General features: G+C 45.8%; 1 protein-coding gene and 1 pseudogene across 1 annotated transcript; one reads left to right on the top strand and one right to left on the bottom strand.

The window, feature by feature from the left end:
- The first annotated feature begins 8,771 nt into the window (after nucleotides 1–8,771).
- On the top strand, nucleotides 8,772–16,313 carry LOC123055994 (receptor-like serine/threonine-protein kinase SD1-8). The gene is made up of 7 exons (XM_044479774.1): nucleotides 8,772–10,139; nucleotides 14,680–14,904; nucleotides 15,016–15,229; nucleotides 15,344–15,569; nucleotides 15,657–15,789; nucleotides 15,876–16,088; nucleotides 16,290–16,313. The coding sequence occupies exons 1-7, from the start codon at nucleotides 8,772–8,774 to the stop codon at nucleotides 16,311–16,313; spliced, it is 2,403 nt and encodes an 800-aa protein (XP_044335709.1).
- A 991-nt stretch (nucleotides 16,314–17,304) lies between these two features.
- Nucleotides 17,305–23,026, bottom strand: part of LOC123055993 (receptor-like serine/threonine-protein kinase SD1-8) — a 30,832-nt pseudogene continuing 25,110 nt past the window's right edge.

Here is a 23,026-nt window from a genome sequence, read left to right as displayed (position 1 = left end):
GCGTAGCCAGACAGCGGTGGCTCGCTCCGTACGGCTATAGTTTGCCAGACGATCGGCAACTCTATTTTGAGAACGACTAAGTTTTTGAGGAACAAACTCCCTACTACCAGCTAAGTACTTGATCTCCAACACTAAGTGGCCATAAGTTGAACGCTAGAGAGCATCCGTAGATAGGCATGACAACGCTTCAGAAGAGTCCAATTGTAGTATCACCGGAGCATCGGAATGTTCAATAGCCAGCGCCATACCTTACATCATCGCATGTAGTTCCGCCTCCAGAGAATCATTGCAGTGAAAGACATATCTGTATGATGCAAATAGAATCACCCCTCCGTGGTCCCTTAGGACCATCCCAACCGCCGCAGTGCCGTCCTCCGGATGGAATGAACCATCGACGGACAGGGCCACGGAGCCTTGCGGTGGTGCCGGCCACGGCGTGACAGCCGCTGAAGCTTTTTGGCGCGGCGACACCAGGGATACCGAGGGCATTTTGCCTTTAACAATCTCCTCCACTGTGAACCTGCCCGCTAGGTTAATGGATTTATAGTAGCTATCCAAGAACTCTACCGAGGCCAACACAGGAGGGGCTTCCTTGCCATGGTATATATCATTACGGATCTGCCATATCTTCCAAATCAGCAAAACCACCATGCCTGCAACCGCCTCAGAACAGGAGCTGAGAAGGAACATGAGCCATTCCTTCCCATTATCAATGAGAACATCATCATTAGGTAGCGGCCATCTCCTACGCATATTAATCCACAAGGTCCTCGCCTGTGTGCATGCAATCAGAGCATGAAAAGTAGTCTCCTCCTCTACCCCACAGAGAGGGCAGAGAGAACGTGTAGCCAAGTGCCTATGATTTTTGCACTGTTGAGTTGCCAATGTACCGGTTGCCACTCACCAGGCATTGATTTTCATCTTCTGAGGCACATTTGCCGACCAAATACGGTTCCACACTGAGCGGTTACCCTCCGGATTTGAGCTAGATGATCCATTAGCAAAAGCGACGTTATGATCGCATGTGGCCAACTTGTAGGCGCTCCTTACCATGAAAGCGCCACACTTCTTCGGGAACCAAGAGACGAAGTCATCGCGATTGCGGGGAGATGTTCTGATTTTCAGTATGTAATCCACGTCCATAGGCCAAAAGAATTCCCGTAGGCGATCCTCACGCCAAGCACTGTTGTCATTGATAAAATCCGCCACCCGGTTTAGACGACAGTTACCCTTGGGTGCAATAGGGCGAAACGTCGACGGGCGAGGGATCCAAGGGTCTCTCCACGTACGAATATCTGCTCCATTGCCAACCCTCCAAATAACACCTCTCTTTAGCAGGTCAAGACCATGTAAAATACCCTTCCAAACTGAGGAACCGTTGCCTGAGAAGGACGTATCCAACAGCTGTCCCGAGGGGTAGTATCTGGCCTTCATTAGTCGTGCACAGAGGCTGTCCGGCGTGTCAATCAAGCGTCAAGCTTGTTTGGCCAACAAAGCTTGGTTAAAAGCCCTCATATCCTTAAACCCCATGCCACCCAGAGATTTAGGTAGCCTCAATCTGTCCCAACTCATCCAGGCCATCTTCTTCTTCCCGTTTTCAACTCCCCACCAATATTGAGGGATCATACGAGTCAACTTGTCACAAACCGAAGCAGGAAGCTTAAAGACACTCATGACATAAGTAGGCAGGGCTTGTGCCACAGCCTTGATCAAAATCTCCTTATTGCCAGACGAAACATATTGCTCACTCCAATCAATGAGTTTCTTGCGCAATCGATCCTGGATGGTTTCAAAATTTCCTTTGTGTATTCTACCTTCCGGGACCGGAAGACCCAAGTACTTTGGTTCAAAAACTTCTTGTGTAATCTCCAGAACAGATTTGACCTCTTGCACCACACTTGGCAAGCAATTATCTAAGAAAAGGATGGAGCACTTCAACGGGTTGATTAATTGTCCAGTCGCCGCCGTATACGTGTTCAACACACCTTTAACCAAACGAGCTTGCTGTTCTGATGCGTGAAAAAACAAAAGGGAGTCGTCCGCAAACAAAAGATGTGATATAACCGGAGCACTTCTGCATATCTTGAGCCCTTGTAGTCCTTCTTTTCTCATTGACTTATTCAACAGAATAGAAAGAGCATCAGCCACAAAGAGGAAGAGGAAGGGGGATAACGGATCACCTTGGCGGAGCCCTCTTGAAGGGGAGAAGGGCTCCAACAATTTCCCATTGAATTTCACTGAGTACTTCACTGATGTAACGCATGCCATAATGCGGGAGATCCATTGATAAGAGAATCCCCACTTAGAAAGCGCCCTCTCCAGGAAGCTCCAATCAACACGGTCATAAGGCTTTGACAAATCCACTTTATAAGCACACAATGATGGTGAATTTGCCTTGGCGGTTTGGATGTGATGGATGCACTCAAACGCAATGATGGAGTTATCAGAGATGAGCCTCCCGGGGATGAAGGCACTCTGATTTTCAGAAATAAGCTCAGTTAATAGAGGCCGAAGCCTATTTACCATGCACTTTGACACGATCTTATACACCACATTACACAAACTAATGGGCCGGAAATCCTTCAGCTCTCTCGGATGTGGCACTTTGGGAATTAGCACAATGGACGTGTCATTAACCCCATCCGGCATGACACCAGTGGTAAAAAACTCCTGCACAAATGCCACTATCTCATCCTTGAGAACGGCCCAATTCCGTTGATAAAACCTGGCCGGAAAACCATCACAACCCGGTGCTTTCAACGGACCGATCTGAAACAGCGCGTTGGATATCTCCTCCTCCGTGTATTGTTGACACAAGGCCTCATTCATCTCCGCGGAGACCTTAGGGGCGATACTGTCCAGCACTTCGTTCGTATCCAAGGTCAGATCTTTAGTAAAAACCTCCTTGAAGTATGAATTGGCCATCCATTCCATCTCTGATGGAGCCACGCACCATGAACCATCAGCCTTCATAAGTCTCTGGATAAAGTTTCGCCGAGCCCGCCAAACTGCCCGGCGGTGTAAATATTTAGTATTGCGTTCCCCCTCTTTCAACCATGTAATACGAGATCGTTGAAGCCAAAGCATCTCTTCTCTATACAACAACTCATCCAGTTGATTCATCTTTGCACAGATTTGTGTGCGGTCCGCACCTGACAGCTAGAGTTCTGCTAGCTGACCACACAAACTTTCTATCTCTTTCAAAACATTCCCAAAGGTAGCTTTTCTCCATTGCCTCAAATCGTTCATAACTTCTTTCAGTGAGAGGGCCACTGATCCCAAGTTGCCATCTTGGCGGTGCTTCGCCCAGGCCTCAGAGATGATCGTGGGGAGCTTGACGTCCTGCTCCCACATGATCTCATAACGTGACGCAGGTGGCCTGCGCCTCTGCTCCTGCACCCCTTCTAGGTTGACCAACAGTGGGCTGTGATCCGAGCAGGAGGTAGCTAAGTGCACCACCCTAGCCGCGGGGAAGAGATCCCGCAGCGCCTCATCCGCACACGCCCTGTCCAGGCGCACCTGAACATTGCGATTCCCATCCTGACCGTTATTATATGTGTAGGGGAGGCCGGAAAACCCTAGGTCCTGCAGCTCGCAAGTCACCAAACAGTCCCTGAACACTTCCATTTGTGTCTCCGACCGAGTCGTCCTTGAGAGATGCTCGTGCTGCCAGAGAGCTTCGTTGAAGTCGCCACAAACCACCCAATGTTCTTGCGAGATTGCCCGCAGCCGACAGAGATGATCTCACATACGCTGACGATTTTCCAGATGCGGCTCGCCATAAACAAAGGTTCCTCTCCATGAAATACCGGAACCACCATCAAGAACTCGAACATCAATGAACCTTTTACACGAATCGAACACTGTCACTGTAAGCGTCTCCTCCCAGAATAGTGCAAGACCGCCGCTTCGTCCATCAGTACTAACACCGTGAAAGCCCTTTAGGCCCAACCTCCACTTCAACTTCTCCACTTTAGTTGCATCTTGTCTAGTCTCACAGAGAAAGACTAGCTTGGGGTTATTGGCTTTTGAGAGGGCCAAAACCTCACGAACTGTCCGGCGGTTCCCCCCCGGCAGTTCCAAGACAAAATATTCATTGCGTCCGGCGGTCCTCCTCGCGGGAGGCCGCCAATATCTCGTTGTTGTCGCTGTCCATGGTTACTTTCAACCTCTTGCTGCTTGAACTACTATTTGTGGGTGAGGCACCACCTTTCAGATCATTGCCATTGCCATCAGTTATAGCCAACAACGCCTTCGGGGCCCCAGAGGCATCCCGCGGGATAATCTGGGCCTCATCCATGTTCAGTCTCCTCCTGGGTACATTATCAACTTCTAATCTCTCTCCAGATTTCTTGACCGGGCTCGAAGCCATATCCATGACCTCAGGATCATATGGTGCGTGTTCCGGATCAGATCTGCCATCCTTCCGGGTTTCAGCCTGATTAGACTCGTTGCATGTCGCCTTAGTGGGTCGTCCTTCTGGCCATGGCTTATTGGGGGCATATGCATAGATCCAGTCCCCAAACTTGAGAGCCTTCTCATCATGGATACCTAGGCCACATTCTTTGTGCTCATGGCCAATAAGGCCACAAAACTTACAAAACCTAGCAAGTTTTTCATGTCGAACCAGGTATACCTGGCGCTCCTTAGCCCGAACAAAACTGACGTACTTTGTGAGGGGCTGTCGGATATCATGTTTCACCCTAACCCTAACATAACCACCTCGGGTGTTCCCATTCAGACGCATCTCCATAATCTCTCCTGCATCTTTCAACAGCTTCTCCACAATATTTTGCTTGCAATATGGGTCTGGTAGCTTGTGAATCTGCAGCCAAAATGGAATATGAAAGAACTCCACGTCCTCAGCCTTACTAAAGCTGTCATACGGGCACAAGAGCACAGCCATATTGCGGAACAGCCAAGGTCCTTGCATCATGATGCGTTCCCAATCCCCCAAGAAGCTTGGACGACAAAACGATTAGGGCCAACCGGCCGAAATCTCACGTTCTGCGAGCGGTTCCATGCCGCCCTCATATCCTTGTAGAAGGCAGATGGGCTGAAGTTCCTGCTTGTATGGACCCTGGCTAGGGCAAGCCAGCGGACGCTTTCTTGAATCGCAGGATCATCCTCATCGATCTCCACATCAGCAAAGTCATCATCGTTCAGATCCAGTTGTTCGAGGAAGTCACCCAGATCCGAACGTGCAGCCGCGGCGGCGCCGCCGCCACCCGTGGCGGAGTGGGCGTCGGAAAGAGTCGCCATCACCGGTTCTGTCTCGTTGCGGGCACAACAGGGACAAGGTTGGCGAGGGCGGATGTATATCGGGGGCGATCGGGCGGAAAGTATGCGGGCAAGACTCAGAGGCGATCGTGATCGCCTAAGAGGAGAGAAACCCTAGCCGCCAGGCATAGGGGAAAGTTGCAAGGAGAGAATAGTTGTCGGCCCGAGGAATCGCAACGGATGGCAGTGTCTTTCCAATGTATCTGGTTTTTTTTTGCTCCACTCGTACCAAGCCCAACGAACCCGAAGTGCTCTGTTGTAGCACTTGATGACTTGATTCATAGACCACCAACAAAAATTCGTACTACATACAAGCCGAGGACCACTATAAAGATGCATACAGATAATGACTTTGCCAGGTAATGACTTTGCCAGGAGACTTCCTTGGTGAGCAGCGTGGCTAAAGTTTCTTCAGCCCTCGTATCACCTTCCCTAATTCATTTGCTAGGTAATGACTTTGCCTAGTTAAAATGTTCACATGTCATATTTCTTGTCAATTTTTTTGGGGCGGACCACCCTGATGTCAAATGCTAGCTCCGCCACTGCGCACCCCTGCATAGTGGTGGAGACCGGATCCCGTCAGGAGGGAGCCAGGGAGGATACGGGATCAAAGGCGGACGGATCTGGAGTGGAGGCCAGTCGCAGCCAAGATTTTGGATTTCTTTTTGGTTTTTTATCGGGCCGAACGAAAAGGGCAAAATCCGGTTTTCGCTAATTTTTTTGAAAAACTTGGACGAAATGCATAAACTAAAATTTGAAATTTTGAACGAAAATGAACGGAATTTCTCAAAAAGGTCCGAACCAAGCAGAACAAAAACGTATACCGGGGGAATACTGAAGCAAAATCAACGAATTCCAGAATTATCAATCTGAAAAGTAGTGAACAAGCTAGGCCTTTCATTGTCATCAAGCTAAAAGAAGCAGTATAAATGATAAAGGCCTGGCTTTGTAGTGCTGCAGCTCCAACGCCGGCCTTTATCTCGTTCTCTATCACCGCCTGAGCAGACATTTGGTGATGAGTAGATGCGAAGTGAACGAGGCTGTCGACTGCCAGAGGAGAAGTGGATGCGAAGTAGGAGAACGAGGAGGATGTGGACTGCCGGAGGAGAATGATGGGAGGAGGAGGCGCTACCGTGCTTCGCTCGGCTTCCGTCGCCAACAACCGCTGCCGCGCTGTAAACAGAAGTGGAGGACGAAAGGATGAAATTAGGGTTGGAAGGCTTCAGTACGGACTTTTATACCATCGGGTACACCAGCGACCTACGGTGGATCCATGGAACGGGCCAGAAGTTTGAAAAGGGCCGAATTTTTTGGCCGGCCTATATTTATACCGGGCCTTGACGAAATTGACGGATTTCGGACAAAAATAAAAATCTCGGACGAAATCCAAAACTCTGGTCGCAGCGCCCCATCGCTCGCTTGAGGGTGGAGGAGGTGCCGAGGATGATAGGGACGCCGAGGTCACGACCACAACGGCGGATTTCTCCCGCTCCCAGCCGTCTGCATGGCCCCTGGTGCCCCGGACGCGTTTTGCGAGCGTGGGTGGCAGCGGCGGATCTCACCTGATGTTCTAGGGTTGTGTGCGGCGGCGAATGGCCGGCGGAGGGAGGAGTGGAGCGGTGGCGATGCAATTGGAGGAACCCTATGAGTGAGGGCGTCAAGGAGATAGGAGCGGCAGAATCGGGGTGGTGCATCAAGGAACGAGTTAATGGGCCGGCCCAAGTTGGCCGCTATGAAAGACGGGTGAAACATAGAAGTGGTGGGTGAAAAATAGGAGTGGTGGGATAAGGTGAGAGTGAGGCAAGACTACCAACTGAGACATTACGAGTAGAAGATTTGGTAAGTGCAATTAATTATTTTGATAAGTGTGGGAAGGCCACAACGTACCATTATATGGAAGAGTTGAATGATGAATCATCATTCACCAATTTTTCTTTAATAGTAGAAGATTTGGTTGTTAGGAAAGGTAAGGAGATGCATTAGGAAAGTCAAGATTTTAGCATTGATTGTCATGAAACTGGATTTCATTGTTTGATAACGTGCTACCGGTTCCTACCCATTTAAAAAGTGGCTAGTTAGGAAAGTTTTTTTTAGACGATGAAAAAACCAATGTGAAGGGGGTGGTGGTGGGAGGTGAGACGGAAAAAAACCGGACGAAAAAAAACCATGAACGGAATCCTACCAACTGCTTCATTAGGAGTAGAGATTATAGTAGACTTAGCACATATAATCACAATACGCTCAAACTTTGCGACATCATATACACTCAAACTTTGTAGGCGCTTGTAAGATTTCATGCAAAAAAAATCAAGAAGCTCTATACAAGAAAGAGATTTGAGTGCTCACAGTTTTAAGCACAAATTTTTTTTTGTGTGTACACCTTTCTCTAAAAGGTGTGGCTAGGTCTCAGTCGACTGATACTTAACCTAGTCTCAGTCAGGTGACATAGCATATAAGAAAAAAAAAAGAAAAAAGAAAAAAAAATTGTAGGAATCTCCATGCAAGATTAAAGGGATATACCATGGACTAAGACATAACGAAGTCTCAGTCGACTGAGACTTAGCAAAGCTGTTTTCTATATGGTATTTCTTGATGAAAATTTGCATGTGCCTAAAACGTTTGAGCATATTCGATGACGCAAAATTTCAGAATTTTTTTATCTTGTTTTCTATTTTGTTTGAATTTACTATTATGGAGGTGTAGGGACACCCGGGAGCTACCACACCTTTCTCAACAAGAAAACGTCTCGGTCTTCTGTTGTTCCTTTGCCTGCTCCTTTCTCCGAGAGCTAGGCCTTCTGTAACCGGCGCACAGCAGGAAAGAACTTGTCAACGGCCATTTTTCTAACTCGGCAAATAGAGAAGAACTCGACAAGACCATTTTTTTTTCAGTAATGGGCGTATCTGATCTGTTGAACGGGAGCAGCAATATTACCGACGGCAACACGCTTGTCTCAGAGGCAATTACGTCAGTAGGTAGGTCAGAACTCAGAAACATGGCGGGAGGGGGTGGGGGCGCCGTGGCGACGGTGCACTGATATGTTCTTTTTTGCCTGTTTTTGTATCGCTTGGCCCAGGGCTTGGACCAATCCTAGCTGCGCCACTGCCGACAATGAACCTTCCTGGCAGCATTGAAGATGCATCTTGTTCCTTGGAGTACTTTTTTTTTTGTAACCTTGGAGTACATCTTGTTCTTTGACAAGTTCAAACCTCTACCAGGTGCTTCTCAGCCTAGTTGCCGGTTGAGTTGTAGCATGTATTTTAAACACTAATTCTGGCATTGTAATGCCCGTTTTATTCCGGATTAAGATTAGTGTTTATATTCCCCCGCAAAAAAAAAGATTAGTGTTGATATTATCACTCTCATCTTGCAACCTCAGAATGGATGGGGATCTCGCAAGGAATGATTGCTTGTCAGTTTGCGGACATCACTTTCCGGCGCCAGCCTTGAAAAGCCCCTATCTTTGCCGTCAATCATACTCGTAAGTCGTAATGGAAGTAACCAGAGACCATCTCGGTCTTACTCTTCCCCTGTTCCTCTTCCTGCTCCTCTCTCCGGGAGCCTTGGTAACCGGCGTATCCGATCTGCTCAACGAGGGCAATAACATCACCGACGGCAACACGCTGGTCTCAGCCGATGGGTCGTTCATCCTGGGCTTCTTCTCTCCCGGGGTGTCCACCAACAGATACCTCGTGATATGGTTCTCCGTGTCCAACACCACCGTCTGCTGGGTGGCGAACCGTGAAAGGCCCGTGAACAGCACGGCGGGGGTTCTGGTGTTCAGCGACACCGGAAACCTTCTCCTGCTCGATGGCTCAGGCCAGACCGTATGGACATCCAACTCCACCACAAGGGCAGCTCCTGGGGTTGCGCAGCTTCTTGAATCCGGCAACCTGGTCATCCGTGAACAAGCCGGCCACACCACCGTGTGGCAATCCTTCGATTATCTGTCTGACACGCTGCTTCCTGGTATGAAGATGGGCAAGAACCGATGGACAGGGTCCGAGTGGTACCTCTCGTCGTGGCGTTCAGCCGACGACCCGTCTCCGGCCTATCGGTTCGTCACGGAGGCGAACGGGCTACCGGACAACACCCTCTGGGACGGGAGCACCAAGGTCTACCGCACAGGGCCCTGGAACGGACTACGGTTCAGCGGCACCACGGAGGACGCGACGTACACCGACATGTTCAAGTTCGTCGTCACCATCAACGACGGGGAGGTAACCTTCGGGTACACGGCGACACCCGGCACGCCCCCTTCCCGCATCGTGGCGACGTCCACCGGCTTTGTCAAGCGGCTGGTGTGGGAGGAGAGCAGGAAACGATGGGAGACCTTCTTGCAGGGGCCGAGGGACGTCTGCGACGCCTACGCCATGTGCGGGCCGTTCGGCCTCTGCAACGCCAACGCTCCTTCCACGTCCTTCTGCAGCTGTCCCAGGGGCTTCACGCCCGCGTTCCCCGCGGAGTGGGACCTGAGGGAGAACTCGGGTGGATGCCGGCGAAGTGCCGCGCTAGACTGCGCCCAAGGGAACGAGGGCGCCAGCACCAGCAGCACGGACGGGTTCATGGTGCTCCAGGGCGTGAAGCTCCCCGACACGTTCAACGCATCGGTGGATGCGAGCACCACGGTGGAGGAGTGCAGGGCAAGGTGCTTCGCCAACTGCTCCTGCTTGGCCTATGCCCCTGCTGATATTAAGGTAGGCGCTGTCGCTGGGTGCATCATCTGGACAGGAAACATCACCGACCTACGCTACGTGGATGGAGGGCAGGCTTTGTACATGAGGCTGCCAAAGTCTGAACTAGGTGCGTACAACCTCCTCCTCTTGCCATTTTCACCGAAAACAACAATTTCAATTACAGTGGGTGGTTAAATAATTTTGCTTCACATAAGTGAAATGCCAGTGGTCGGTCACCGACTCAACATTTGTGTAAGAGCACCATGGGCGAACAACCCGATCACTGACCGATAAAAAAAGCCGACTTAAACAGACGCCTCATACCCCCCCCCCCCCCCCCCCCCCCCCCCCCAACTCCCGGGCGGACGGCTCGGTCATTGACAAGCCAAATCCGACCCAGACAGACGCCTAATAACAGCCCCAAATGTCCGGGCAGATAGTCCATCACTAACCGGTCAATAAAACCTGACCTAGATGAACGCCTCATACCGGCCCCAAACGCCCGGGCTGACCGGCACCCCACATATCCGGCCCAAATTTGGAGTAGATATGAGGAGGCATGGATGCGTCCGCCACATCGAATCCGGTCCATGCTGGACCACCCCCATCCCACATACATAGAAGTAGATGAGCGAGTGAAGTTAGATAACCCCGTTGCTAACCGGGAAGAAGAATGAGATCCAACTCAATGTCAAGGATCTTTGTCATCCGCTCCTTGAAGCAAACCCTAATAACTCCACTCCACTCCACTTCACTTCGCGCGCAAGCTCCCCTCTGATGATTTCTGGCCCTCTCCGGCATGCCGGGCAGTGGATTTGACTCTGACGACTGCCGATCCGTCGTCTGGGGCGTCCTCCCATGCGTGCCAGAGGAGGCTATGGCCGTCCGCCGCTCCCGGGAGGAGTGCGTCCGACCGATGTTGAAGTTTGTCTGTCACGAAACCATTGTGACGGCGCAACTGGCGCTCGGATCCGGCGGTGCTGGAAGCTCGAGGTCCGTCTACGACACCCTCCGGTCTGCCGGTATATGAGTGTTACAGGGATTGGTGTTCGCCGTAACAATTAGAGGGCGCGGGAGCGCGAGGCCCAGCTCGCTGCCGATGTGGCGGAGGCGGAGCATGCGCTGTCACGAAAGAGGAAGCCATCCGTTCACACATCCTCAGAAGCGGCAGAGGAGGAACACTCGTGCCCTTGCCCGAGAGCAAGCTCGGGTGGTCCATGCCATGACTGGGCTGCCCCAAAGAGGAGGAACACTCGTGCCCTTGCCCGAGAGCAAGCTCGGGTGGTCCATGCCATGACTGGGTTGCCAAAATGAAACTAGTTTAGTTGGGCTCTCGTATCAGGGAACACTCGTGCCATGAATTCAGTTTTCGAGGGCTTTTTCTTCCAGCTCCTACTAAACTAGAAAATGATTGGCGGGAGGGAAGTTTTAGGAGAAACCGCGTTCGCCCCTGCGCCTCTGCCGCTGCTAGCCTCGCCGGCAGCTCACCGTAGCACCTCCCTCGGCCGGCCACGCGTCGCCATGGAGCAGCCGGAGCCTCCTGCATCTAGTTCCGAGGTCGCGCCATCGGAATCGAGTCTGCATCCGCCCCTGCCTCCCGTAGCCACGACCACAACCGTGACACTGGAGTGTGTGTGGAGGATGTGGTGTGTGCGCGCGCCGACCGTCGTCTGTCGTGGCTTGGCCGTCCTGGAGGGTCACCACGCGCGTGGAGTGCGCCATCGTTGAGGGACACGGCGAGCATTGGGTGCGTAGTCGTGGAGGCCTGCCGCGCGCGTGGAGTGGACTGTCGACCGCCGTGTGTCATGGAGGACCACCGCGTTGAGCATCGAGTGGCCTTGCGGCGGCGAGAGACACGGTGGGCTATGGCCAGGGACCCAATTGTTAATTGGTTTTTGTTTTGAGGGTGCTTTGTGCTATTTTTCAAGGACCATGATGTAAATTTAGCTACTAACAAGTGGGCTGCACATCTGAACCGAAGCAATTTTATGGTATCTGCTCTGGCACGGAACACATGCCATACTGTAAAACATTTTGCAGTATACTGAAAATAGATTTTGTGGTATGAGAATTTGAGGTATGTGCTAGAGTTGCTCTTAATCTAAATGCACTTCTCTTCTATTACCTCTTCTCTTTCTTTCAATTAAGAAAAAAAAGTATTTAAATCTTTTTAACCCACTTACATCATCTTATTATTTATACCTGTTAATAAAAGAATATGTATTCTTTGTCCGCCATGTTATTTTACAGAAAACCCTCTGATGTTTCTATTAATCAATCCGCAGGCTAGTTTTAAGTCAGATTTTCATTTTTGGAGAAAACCCTGTGATGTTTCTGATAATCATGCCACATGTCAAATTTAAGTCAGATTTTCGCTTTTGCAGGATAGCCCCTGGTATTTGGGTTAATCAACCCACAGTGCAAATCAAATGCTTTTTAAAAATATCCATATTTTTTAAATCCAAACTCCAACAACTTTAACATATTATATATGGAATTTTATTAGCAAAATGTATAGAATCTGAATATGATATTATTTTACCTGCTAACCATTTAAAAGAAGCTATTTAGGGTGCAACCTTAATAAATAGTGCATGATACGTATTTCTTTCATACCGGTGCTGACCTGGATAGAAAACATACTAGCAAAACTAGGATTGAAGATGAAAGAAATCATATATAACCATGCATGCAAGCATCGCAAAAACCTCATTGAAAAAGCAGATTTCTCATCTTATGCCGAGAGAGAGACGCCTTAAGATTGACAAGATTCAAATACGTTCTAATTGTGTGAGCACTGAACCACCATCGGCGAGGGTGGGAAGGAGGATAAGTGGCAATACAGATGAAAAGCTATGTGTTAAAATAAAGGATGTGGACCTACTGGAGTCTTGAGTCATGATTACTAGGTTAGGAGAGTGTGGTATTCTTTTTTCCGATGCAACAGATGGGCTCTTTTGTTAATACTCGTTCTAATGCGAAACTACTTTGCTCACAGGTGATGCGCCACATCATTCGTTTCCATATGCGATGGTTATTGGTGGAGCTCTAGCCTTCCTTGTTGTTTGTCTGTTGATCATAGTTGCGGTCTGGAGATATGGCGGGCAGCGACAAAACAATTCACCTATAGGTACAGTTAAAATGCTTCTCATATATATATATAGACACACAAGATTGACTATTTCGTCACCCTGGGTCAGGAATAATTATTCTTCACCCCCCTCTATTTTCACATGAATGCACCATAATTTTACGTGTTATGTAAATTTTGTCTTATTTCTTACGTAAAAGGGAATGTAAGAAAATATAAAATTGTTGTAAAAAATGTTTTATGTTACGTAAAATTACGAACGTAAAAATTACGTGTAAAATATACATAAAATACAATTTTTATGGGCTTATGACCTATATTTCTGTTTTCTTATGTCAAATTTTACGTATTTAATCAATATGAATGCAATTATCTGTATTTCAAATATAGGTTATTTATGAAATAATCATAAGATTACCTCGGGTGAAGAGTAGCTTATTCTGCATCCTGTGTGATGAATAGTCAATCTATACACACCCATTGATCAGTGTGTTTTATGTAGATCAATATATTACTGTGTCTCTCAACTGCAAAGTGTATATATATTATATTCTTTCTGTTTCTTTTTGTCTGCATCTAGACTTTGCCAAGTCAAACTCATTGTAAGTTTGACCAAGTTTCTAGAAAACAATTAACATTCATAATACAATGTCAATATCATTAGATTATGAGGGAACATATTTTCATATCATAATTATTTTGTATTGTAGATGTTGATATTTTCAAATATAAACTTGATCAAACATTACAAGTTTGACTGTAGACAAACCTAAAACACTGAGTAAAAACAAACATACGGAGTATATAAGAACACTACTGTGATTCCTGTTTTCCCGCTAGCTGCCGACGACATCACATGCCTTAAAGAAGGACAACCTACTATATAGTTGAATAGAAGATGGGCATGGTGTTTTGGCTCTCGGGAGCATTTCTTCATGTAGCATCCAACTTGTCAAGATTAGAATTTCATCAATGGAGAAATGCCAAAAATTTGTTGTCCCATTTGTTTTGTCTTTTGCACGGGGCATCCTACATTCTTCAAAAGTTCATCTCCACTATAAGCAATTCTCAACGTGTAGCGATCCGCCTCACCAAGTGTGCCATGTTCGCATCCACTAGCACTATTTTTGAGACATGCACCACATCCATGACATTTAATTCCTACAACATCCACTCTCTCATCTCACCAAGTCATGCATGTCTGCCACATCATGATTTGTCATTAGCATGCCACCTTATTCATGTGGTATACAAAATTAACTAGAATTGGTGGTAGCAATTGATCGTTATGATGGATTAAAGAGTGAAAATATGAAATGTGGAAGGCAATACGTGCATACAATTATTCGATGGTGTGTCGTCCATTTGTAAATACTAAAATATTTTTTCTTATAACTACAATGCTACTAGACTTCTCGAAGATATGTTTATGGAAATTAATAAAAAGGAATATCAAATCTGACAGTCTGACTTGAGATGTTTTTTCATTAGAAAAAAATATTTTTTTAGAAAATCCCTTGAACCATTAAATTGCTAACTTATCAAAACGACTGTTATGATGCAGTAATAATATTTCATACCTACATGTCGCGTGGAAACTGTCTAGTTTTGTACTACATCTCATATGGTCAGAGTCTTTCAGATGCTACCGACCCCGCTGCTAGTCGTCGAGATCCTGCTTCGACTGTCGGGTCGGTCCCTGCAGCTGATCCATCGACTATGATTGAAGCCACGGAAGAATTTTCCCAAGCCGGCATATGTGTCCCTGCAGTAGATCTGCCTTCTATAAAGGCGGCCACAGACGATTTTTCTGATAGCAATATCATTGGCAAAGGCGGATTTGGCGTGGTTTACAAAGTATGTTCTTTCTTTAATTCCTCTCTATATATACTACTATTACTCCTCCAATGTAAGTTGGGATAATTTTTGTTGGTTGACTTGACTGTATTTTTGTTGCACAATCATCAGGCCCGACTAAATGGTGATATCGTCGCTGTAAAAAGACTTAGACCATCTGGCCGAACGGAAAAAGGCAAGAATGACTTCACAAGAGAAGTGAAAGTGATGTCAAGGGTCACGCATATAAATCTTGTGAAACTAGTTTCCTACTGCCAGGAAGAGGACGAGTGGATACTAGTCTACGAGTACATGCCCAACAAAAGTTTGAGCCCCTACATATTTGGTACTACTCAATACTCACTTGAACACACAATTGTGCTAGACTAAATATATTTATTTGCTAATTCTCTCATCTGTGCGTTGGCACATGGACCTATTAATTTGTACTACTTGACAGGAGAAAACTCATCACCCCGTCCATCGTTGACTTGGTTTCAAAGGCTAGAGATAATCCGTGGTATTGCGATAGGTGTTGAGTACCTTCACAACAAGGAAGTCATCCACAGAGATCTTAAGTTGCCGAACATACTCTTGGATCACGAGCTAAAGCCTAAGATAGCGGACTTCGGCACCGCAAAGCTATTTATTGATGATCAGACGAACCCAACATTAGTACAAACACCGTATGGTTTAAACCTAAAATTTCAAATGCTCCCTTATTTTTCTGCATTTAAGATTTCAGCCGACTGACATGTCTGTGATTTATGAAGGGGATACATTGCTCCAGAGTACGCAAGGGAAGGCAACCTGACGCTCAAGTGTGACGTATACAGTTTTGGAGTGGTCTTGCTAGAGATAGTCTCTGGCAAAAAGATCACTTCCGCAAAAACGTTTCTTCTTGATGTAAGTACTGTACTGTACAGTATCACACCACATTGTTGAATGAAATTTCCTTTATCTAAAAAATATCTCATGTGCGTTTGTTGCAGGCATGGAGGTATTGGAACAAAGGAAAAATCAAGGCCCTTCTTGATTCGCAGGTGGCTGAACCTAACCATCAGCTCTCGTTGGATCTATCCAGGGTTATCCAGATCGGGCTTCTCTGCGTTCAACCAATGCCCAATGACAGGCCTACCATGCCAGAGGTGGTCGTAATGCTAACCGACAGCAGTTCATGGCTCGCTAGGCCCAAGAAGCACGAGGTCGGCCCTGGTCAAGCAACCGGATACCCACAGACATCGAACTATTCTCTTGCACACTGTCTCTGTTTAGAACAGAGATAAATAGGGGAGGGAGGTCTAGAAGCACCCCGGGCAAACATTGCAAGAACAAGTTTTTGTGATTTTTTTTTGGACTGGATCCTTTCAGATTGAATTCTTGTTTAAACATACTGTCCATTTCAGTTTAATGGCTATATGTCACAATGACAGTGGTCTGTACATACCTCTAGCACGCATCTTGCTCGCGAGCGCTCGGGACGAATCAACCTATTTTTAAGAAAGGTTTTACCTGTCTCACCTCTCCTGGACCGAAAAAGAAAGGGAAATGATATCTAGCGAACTTTGCGCCTGCTGATCATGCTTCAGGATCATTTACGCGTCCGAGGCCTTTTGTTCTTCTTCACATCTGTTATTTTTGCACCAGTTTTTTTGTTCTAAAAAAGAAACAGTTTGAAAAGGTTCAATTGTACGAAATGAATCTCTCTCTCTCTCTCTCTCTCTCTCTCTCTCTCTCTCTCTCTCTCTCTTTCTCTCAATAAGCTTCCGCCCCGCTTCATAGATAAAGCATGAATCCACACAAGCAAGTTCCAAGCACCCACACTAAGAAGACTGCTGGAGCAACATCACAATCGTGCCCAAGAAGCAAAAAAGAAAGAGAAAACAAAGCCACCGAGTGTCAACCTAACAAGCATCCGTACGTCGCGGAGCAGCTAGATGTGCGTCCAGCAGAAGCCCAAGGCGGTTGCAGTCCCGACTCCTAGCAAGCGGGTGTCAGTGCAGTAGGAGGGCAAGAAATTTGAAGTATGAGTCAAAAGCCTGCCGCAGAAATATCCACTCAATCACCATTTTATTGTGAGTAGTCCCCGTATTTCTTACCATCGAATTGGTAAAAGGCCTCGATTTATTGGCAATTGCTAGAATTATCTATGATCAATTTTGAAAATCCTTTCTTGTTTAGACTGTTTTTGGTTTACCAGATGTTTGGAATTCCTAATCTTGATGTGAGAAAAATTGCCACATGACGGTTTTAGGAGAGTTCGCTCGGAACAACTCGAGTGCGAACGGCTCACTCGCTCACCTTGTCCACCACACCTGCCACAATTCCCCACCCGTCGGTCCTCTTTCTCAAATGCATAGTCGCAACTCCATCACACCCATTGCTCGTCGGCTCCGTCGACACCGTGCGCCGCTCTCTCTGCTAGGCAACGGGGAGCTCGGCAGTGTCAGAGCTCGAAGGAGCGACGCTGATGGAGGTGGCCTCGGTGGCGCGGCAGGCGAGTTGGGGCGGGAGCGGCCGGAGGCGTCTCGGGCATGGGGCGCGCAGCGGCACGGCCATTTTTAGCGGCATGTCGAGTATGCTGCCTCTGCTCCTTTTTTCCTGGTTCCATTCTCCAATGCATTGATTCAAAAGCTACGAAGTTGAACATTCTTGTGTAGATTCATTCAAATGTTATACATCCATGGCAATATTCATAAAACTATGGAACATATTTATTCTAGGTACATGGCATTTTCACATGCTAACTGTTTCAATGCATAACCATTTTTATAAACAAATTTATTCTAGGTACCTGACATTTTTATAAACAAATTTATTCTAAATACATGGCATTTTCCGAAGCAAATATATTCTAGGTACATGCCATTTTCATAAAGATATTGAAATTTAGAAAAAAATTGTTTCTCTAATAATATTTTTGACACAAAGACTGTAAAGGAGTCCTCTACAGTATAATTGGTGCAACAAGCTCAAATTACAAGTATCATTCCTTGAACCTAGGTGAGTAGGAAGGCATCATTTCCTTTCCACCACTAGGCTACGCCTTAGTTTGTTGTTTCCGTAATAGTTACATGGCAATTTCAGTACCATGGCAAGTTATAGATAAGACGGTCTTCTTTTTAATAGTTGTTCGGCCTACATGGCTATTGCTGTAATGGATGATTTTAATAATATTTTACTTAATTAATATATGGAAAGGTTTTTGTCAAAAAATACCATGGCAAGTTTACTACTTAGACCATGGCAATTATATTAGTTCGGCCATGGCAAATTTATTAGTTACACCACGCCAATTTCTAAACTACACCATGGTAGTTTATCTTTGTAGGTTCCATGGCAATTTTATTTATTTTACCAATGGCAAGTTTTATTTATTCAGATAATTACAATTTCAATTTAGGTACCATATCAAATTTATTCTTTTTTAGATCATGGCATTTTTTATTAATTATATTGTGTGCATTTTCGTAGACACCTTGGCAAATATGCTACATGATTTGTTATTAGAGCATCATGGCAAGTAGTATTTATGCATGATGGCAATTCTCCAGAAATTACAATTTTTTATTTCATTTTTTGATCATGGCAAATTTTTAGTAGACTTAACATGGCAAATTTACTAGACTTAGCATGGCAAATATACTAGACTTACCACGGCCTTACCATGGCAGATATACTAGACTTACCATGACAATTATATTGTAGGTAGCAATTTATTTTGGCATCCTTTTTGATTCCAAATTCCAAATACATCATATCCAAAAATTTGAATTGGCATTGAAGCTCAATATCAATGTCTGGGATAATTGGCATTGCAGCCAATTGAACGACAAGTTTTTGAATGCCTACATTGAAACAGAGCATTATGTATTGCCAAAATATTTTTTTCATGTCCAAATATTGTTTAAATATTGGTACAATGTTGTTTTACCGCAAAACATGCATTCAATTGTGCACAAAAATAATATTTCTTCATATATCATAAATATTGTGGTAACCACATCTACCTCGGGTACGGACTACCAAACAATGTGTCAACACAACATGCCTCAGTAGATACAACACACCATACAAGATCTTAGCTCAGCATGTCAAAATATGCACATGCTACCAAACAAATTGCAGTCATATGCAGCAGGCCTATCACCAGGTAGCCGTTGCACTCATAGGAGGCCGATTTTAGTTGCTCAAAAAAAAAGGAGGCCGATTTGAATGCACCTCCGCGACTCACCCGAGAGCTCGGGATCCAAGCGATGCCTTGCCGGCACCACCCTCACGTCCAGAAGATCCCATCATCCTGCGCTCCTCCCATAGTTTCCAGGCCTTCAAAACTCAACCAACCCGACCATGAAAAAATAGCATGATACAATGCGATGCTTTATCTGAATGGGTTCATCTCCTTGATAAGGCAACACGAGTAATATGGTTTCGGTGTAGTCTAGTGTAGTTACCAACGTACGTAATAAGGCTTGGCACATCACTATTTCTGCGACCACTCATTATCTCCAGCAATACGACGCCGAAGCTGAAAACTGATAGATCCTCTGGATCACTAGGCTAGATTAGATCCGGTAAACCTACCTTGTGCAGCAGAGGATGAACTCGAGCTGGAGGCCATCGTGGTGCTAGTGCGCACGGCGATGGCGGAGAGTAGGTGACGGTGGTGTGCTTCCCGTGAGCACCGCGCTAACCCTAGATCGGTAGGGCGTGTAGGTAGGGTTTGTGGCAGCGTTCAACCTCGTGAATTGCGCCCCGGCCCCCACCTCTGTTTATATAGCGCGGGTCACAGGGGCCCACCAACCATGGTTTGGTTGGGCGCCCCCGATCAGGGCGCGAGTCAAGGGCCCGTTCGACCCGTTGGGCTCGAACGGGAGAGAGATCAACCTAACATTCTCCCCCTTGATCTCAACTTTACCTTTAACTTTATACTTTCTAGTTTATCTGTTTCATTACATATTGGTACATAGAGCATGTTTCATCGTCACGGCTTAATTGCCGTTAGAATCATACAGCTACAACATACTTTATGTTCAGAAACAAATTCTGTTCCTTTTGGGCCTATCCAGGAATCATAAGGCTTTCCCTTAAACCCATGCCGGCTAAGTGTTCCTTGAACACATTGGGTGGTAAGCCTTTCGTTAGCGGATCCGCAAGCATATCCTTTGTCCTTATATGCTCGAGACTTATAGTTTGATCCTGGATTTTATCTTTCACAACATAATACCTTATCTCTATTGTTTTGGCAGCATTACTCGACTTGTTGTTGTGAGCGTAAAATACCGCGGGCTGGTTGTCGCAGTACATCTTTAGTGGTTTGTGAATACAATCTACCACTTTCAAGTCGGGTACAAATTTCTTTAGCCATATCGCCTGCCCCGTGGCTTCGAAGCATGCTATGAATTCTGCATACATCGTGGATGATGCAACTATCGACTGTTTGGAGCTTTTTCACGAAATAGCTCCCCCAGCGAGGGTGAATATGTATCCTGACGTGGATTTTCTATCATCTCTGTCCCCCGCAAAATCTGCGTCTGAATACCCTTTTATCTCTAGGGAATCACTTCTCCTGTATATTAGCATGTAGTCCTTCGTGCCTTGCGCATAACGTAATGCTTTCTTTACCATCTTCCAGTGCTCTAGGCCTGGATTCTCTTGATATCTACCGAGTACCCCGGTGATAAAAGCTAAGTCAGGGCGAGTGCACACTTGTGCATACTGTAAGCTGCCAACTGCCGAAGCATATGGTACTGCTTTCATTTGATCGATCTCATACTGGTTCTTGGGACATTGAAATTTCCCAAAACTATCGCCCTTAACTATTGGAGCAGGTGTGGCTTTACTCGCATGCATATTATACTTTTTAAGAACCTTTTCTAAATATGCTTGCTGAGATAGTCCTAAGACTCCATTGTTCCTATCTCGGTAAATTTCTATGCCAAAAACATATGATGCTTCATCAAGATCTGTTATGTCAAAATTTGAGGATAAGAATTTCTTTGTTTCTTGTAGTAGACTAACATCACTACTAGCAAGCAGGATATCATCCACATACAAGATTAGGAAAATATATTTCCCATTTTTAAACATTGCATAAATGCAATTATCCTCAATATTTTCTTTAAATCCAAAACTTTTAATCGTTTGATTAAACTTTAGATACCACTGCCGAGAGGCTTGTCTTAATCCATAAATGGATTTCTTCAGGCGGCACCCCATATTTTCCTTGCCTTCCATGATAAAACCCTTGGGTTGTTTCATGTAGACCTTTTCTTTTAAATCACCATTCAGAAATGCCGTCTTAACATCCATTTGATGTAACTCTAAATCAAAATGAGCAACTAATGCCATTATGATTCTGAAGGAATCCTTACATGAGACTGGAGAAAATGTCTCATTGTAATCTATCCCTTCTCTTTGTGTAAATCCTTTTGCCACGAGTCGTGCTTTATACTTTTCTATATTCCCTTTAGAGTCATACTTAATTTTGTAGACCCATTTACAGCCTACTGTTTTGGCTCCTTTGGGAATTTCCTCTAAGTCCCAAACATCTTTGGAACTCATCGATTTCATCTCATCTTCCATTGCCTTCATCCACTTCGATGAATGAGGGCTTCTCATGGCTTCTTCATATGAGGTGGGATCTTTTTCCATATGAAGCATTTCTGTGTTATAAACTTTAAAGTCAGTAGAAATAGCTGACTTTCTTGGTCTTGTAGACCTTCTAAGGGCCTCAGTTTCTGGCACATTTTGTGCCTCAACTTCTGGCACTTCTTCTAAATTTGCTGTTGCACCTCCCTTTCATGCTCAACAACGGGTTCAGTCGGCTCCTGACGGACAGGTTCCGGATCTTCCCCATAGCTGTCATGGGTGGAGTTGCAACTGGTAGTGAGAAAAATGGCTCCTGAATCATCGGATTAGGTGCATGCACCCTCTTCTCCTCAAGATCAATTTTCCGAGCTACCAAGCTCCCCCTCATCATTTCGTCCTCTAAGAAGACTGCATGTCTCGTTTCTACAAACTTTGTATATCTGTCAGGGCAGTAGAAACGAAAACCTTTTGATCTGTCTGGATAGCCAATGAAGTGGCAACTTACTGTTTTGGGATCTAACTTTGCAATGTTTGGATTAAACATTTTGGCCTCAGCAGGGCACCCCCACACCCTGAAGTGTTGTAGGGAGGGCATCCTTCCTGTCCATAGCTCGTACGGTGTTTTGGGCACCGACTTGCTTGGTACTCTATTGAGAATGTGAATGGCGGTTTCAAGCACCTCCATCCATAATCCCAATGGCAAGTTGGAATAACTCATCATGCTGCGCACCATATCCATAAGTGTACGGTTGCACCTTTCAGCTACTCCATTCTTTTCTCCCAGAGTGGGATACATTAAAAGGACACGAGTTATCATATCTTTCTCTTGCCAGAATTTCTCCCGCCATACGGGATTTTTGACATAATATTATGTCAGCTTTACCCCGTTACGCAGGTATTTTCCCAAACTTTTCCCGCCATGCAGGTTTTATCATAATCATCTTTTCCCGCCATGCGGGTAATTCCCTGTAAGGGAACATAAATGACAGAATTGGCTCTTTTGACTGCATATTCAATCATCAAATTTAGGAATAAATCCGAATGCTCTTTGACACACATGCTTGATCCGACGTTGGTCAAATTAAACACGCATGTTACTTGTTTCATCTCAAATCATGTTGACTGAAGAAACTTCTTCATAGAGAGTACATGAAAGACATTCATCAACCAAGACTCTCAATGATATATTTCTTTCCTTTTGATGCCATTCTTTAGAGAGAACATACTCCCTCACGTTATGACCTTTCTTTCATCTTTCGGGTCACAAGTACCCAGCCATTCGCTTTCACGAATGAAAGCATGAAAACTTTTAGTCTGAGAAAACTTAGTCAATAATCAACAACAATGGGCATAAAAATAACCCTACGTTGGTCTAGTTAAAAGAAATGCACATTAAAATTTTGAAACTTTCTTTTATATTCTAAATCACCATTGTGGTAGAATTAGAATAAACATCATCTTTCTACATTAATCCCATATCACCGTTGGGCGGAAATGGAAATAATGCATATAACTCATAAACAATGTGATGATAGTATTTGTATTAAACAAC

This window comes from Triticum aestivum, chromosome 2D (assembly GCF_018294505.1).
Source record: "Triticum aestivum cultivar Chinese Spring chromosome 2D, IWGSC CS RefSeq v2.1, whole genome shotgun sequence".
NCBI lineage: Eukaryota > Viridiplantae > Streptophyta > Magnoliopsida > Poales > Poaceae > Triticum > Triticum aestivum.
This window is presented reverse-complemented; position numbering and strand designations above follow the sequence as displayed.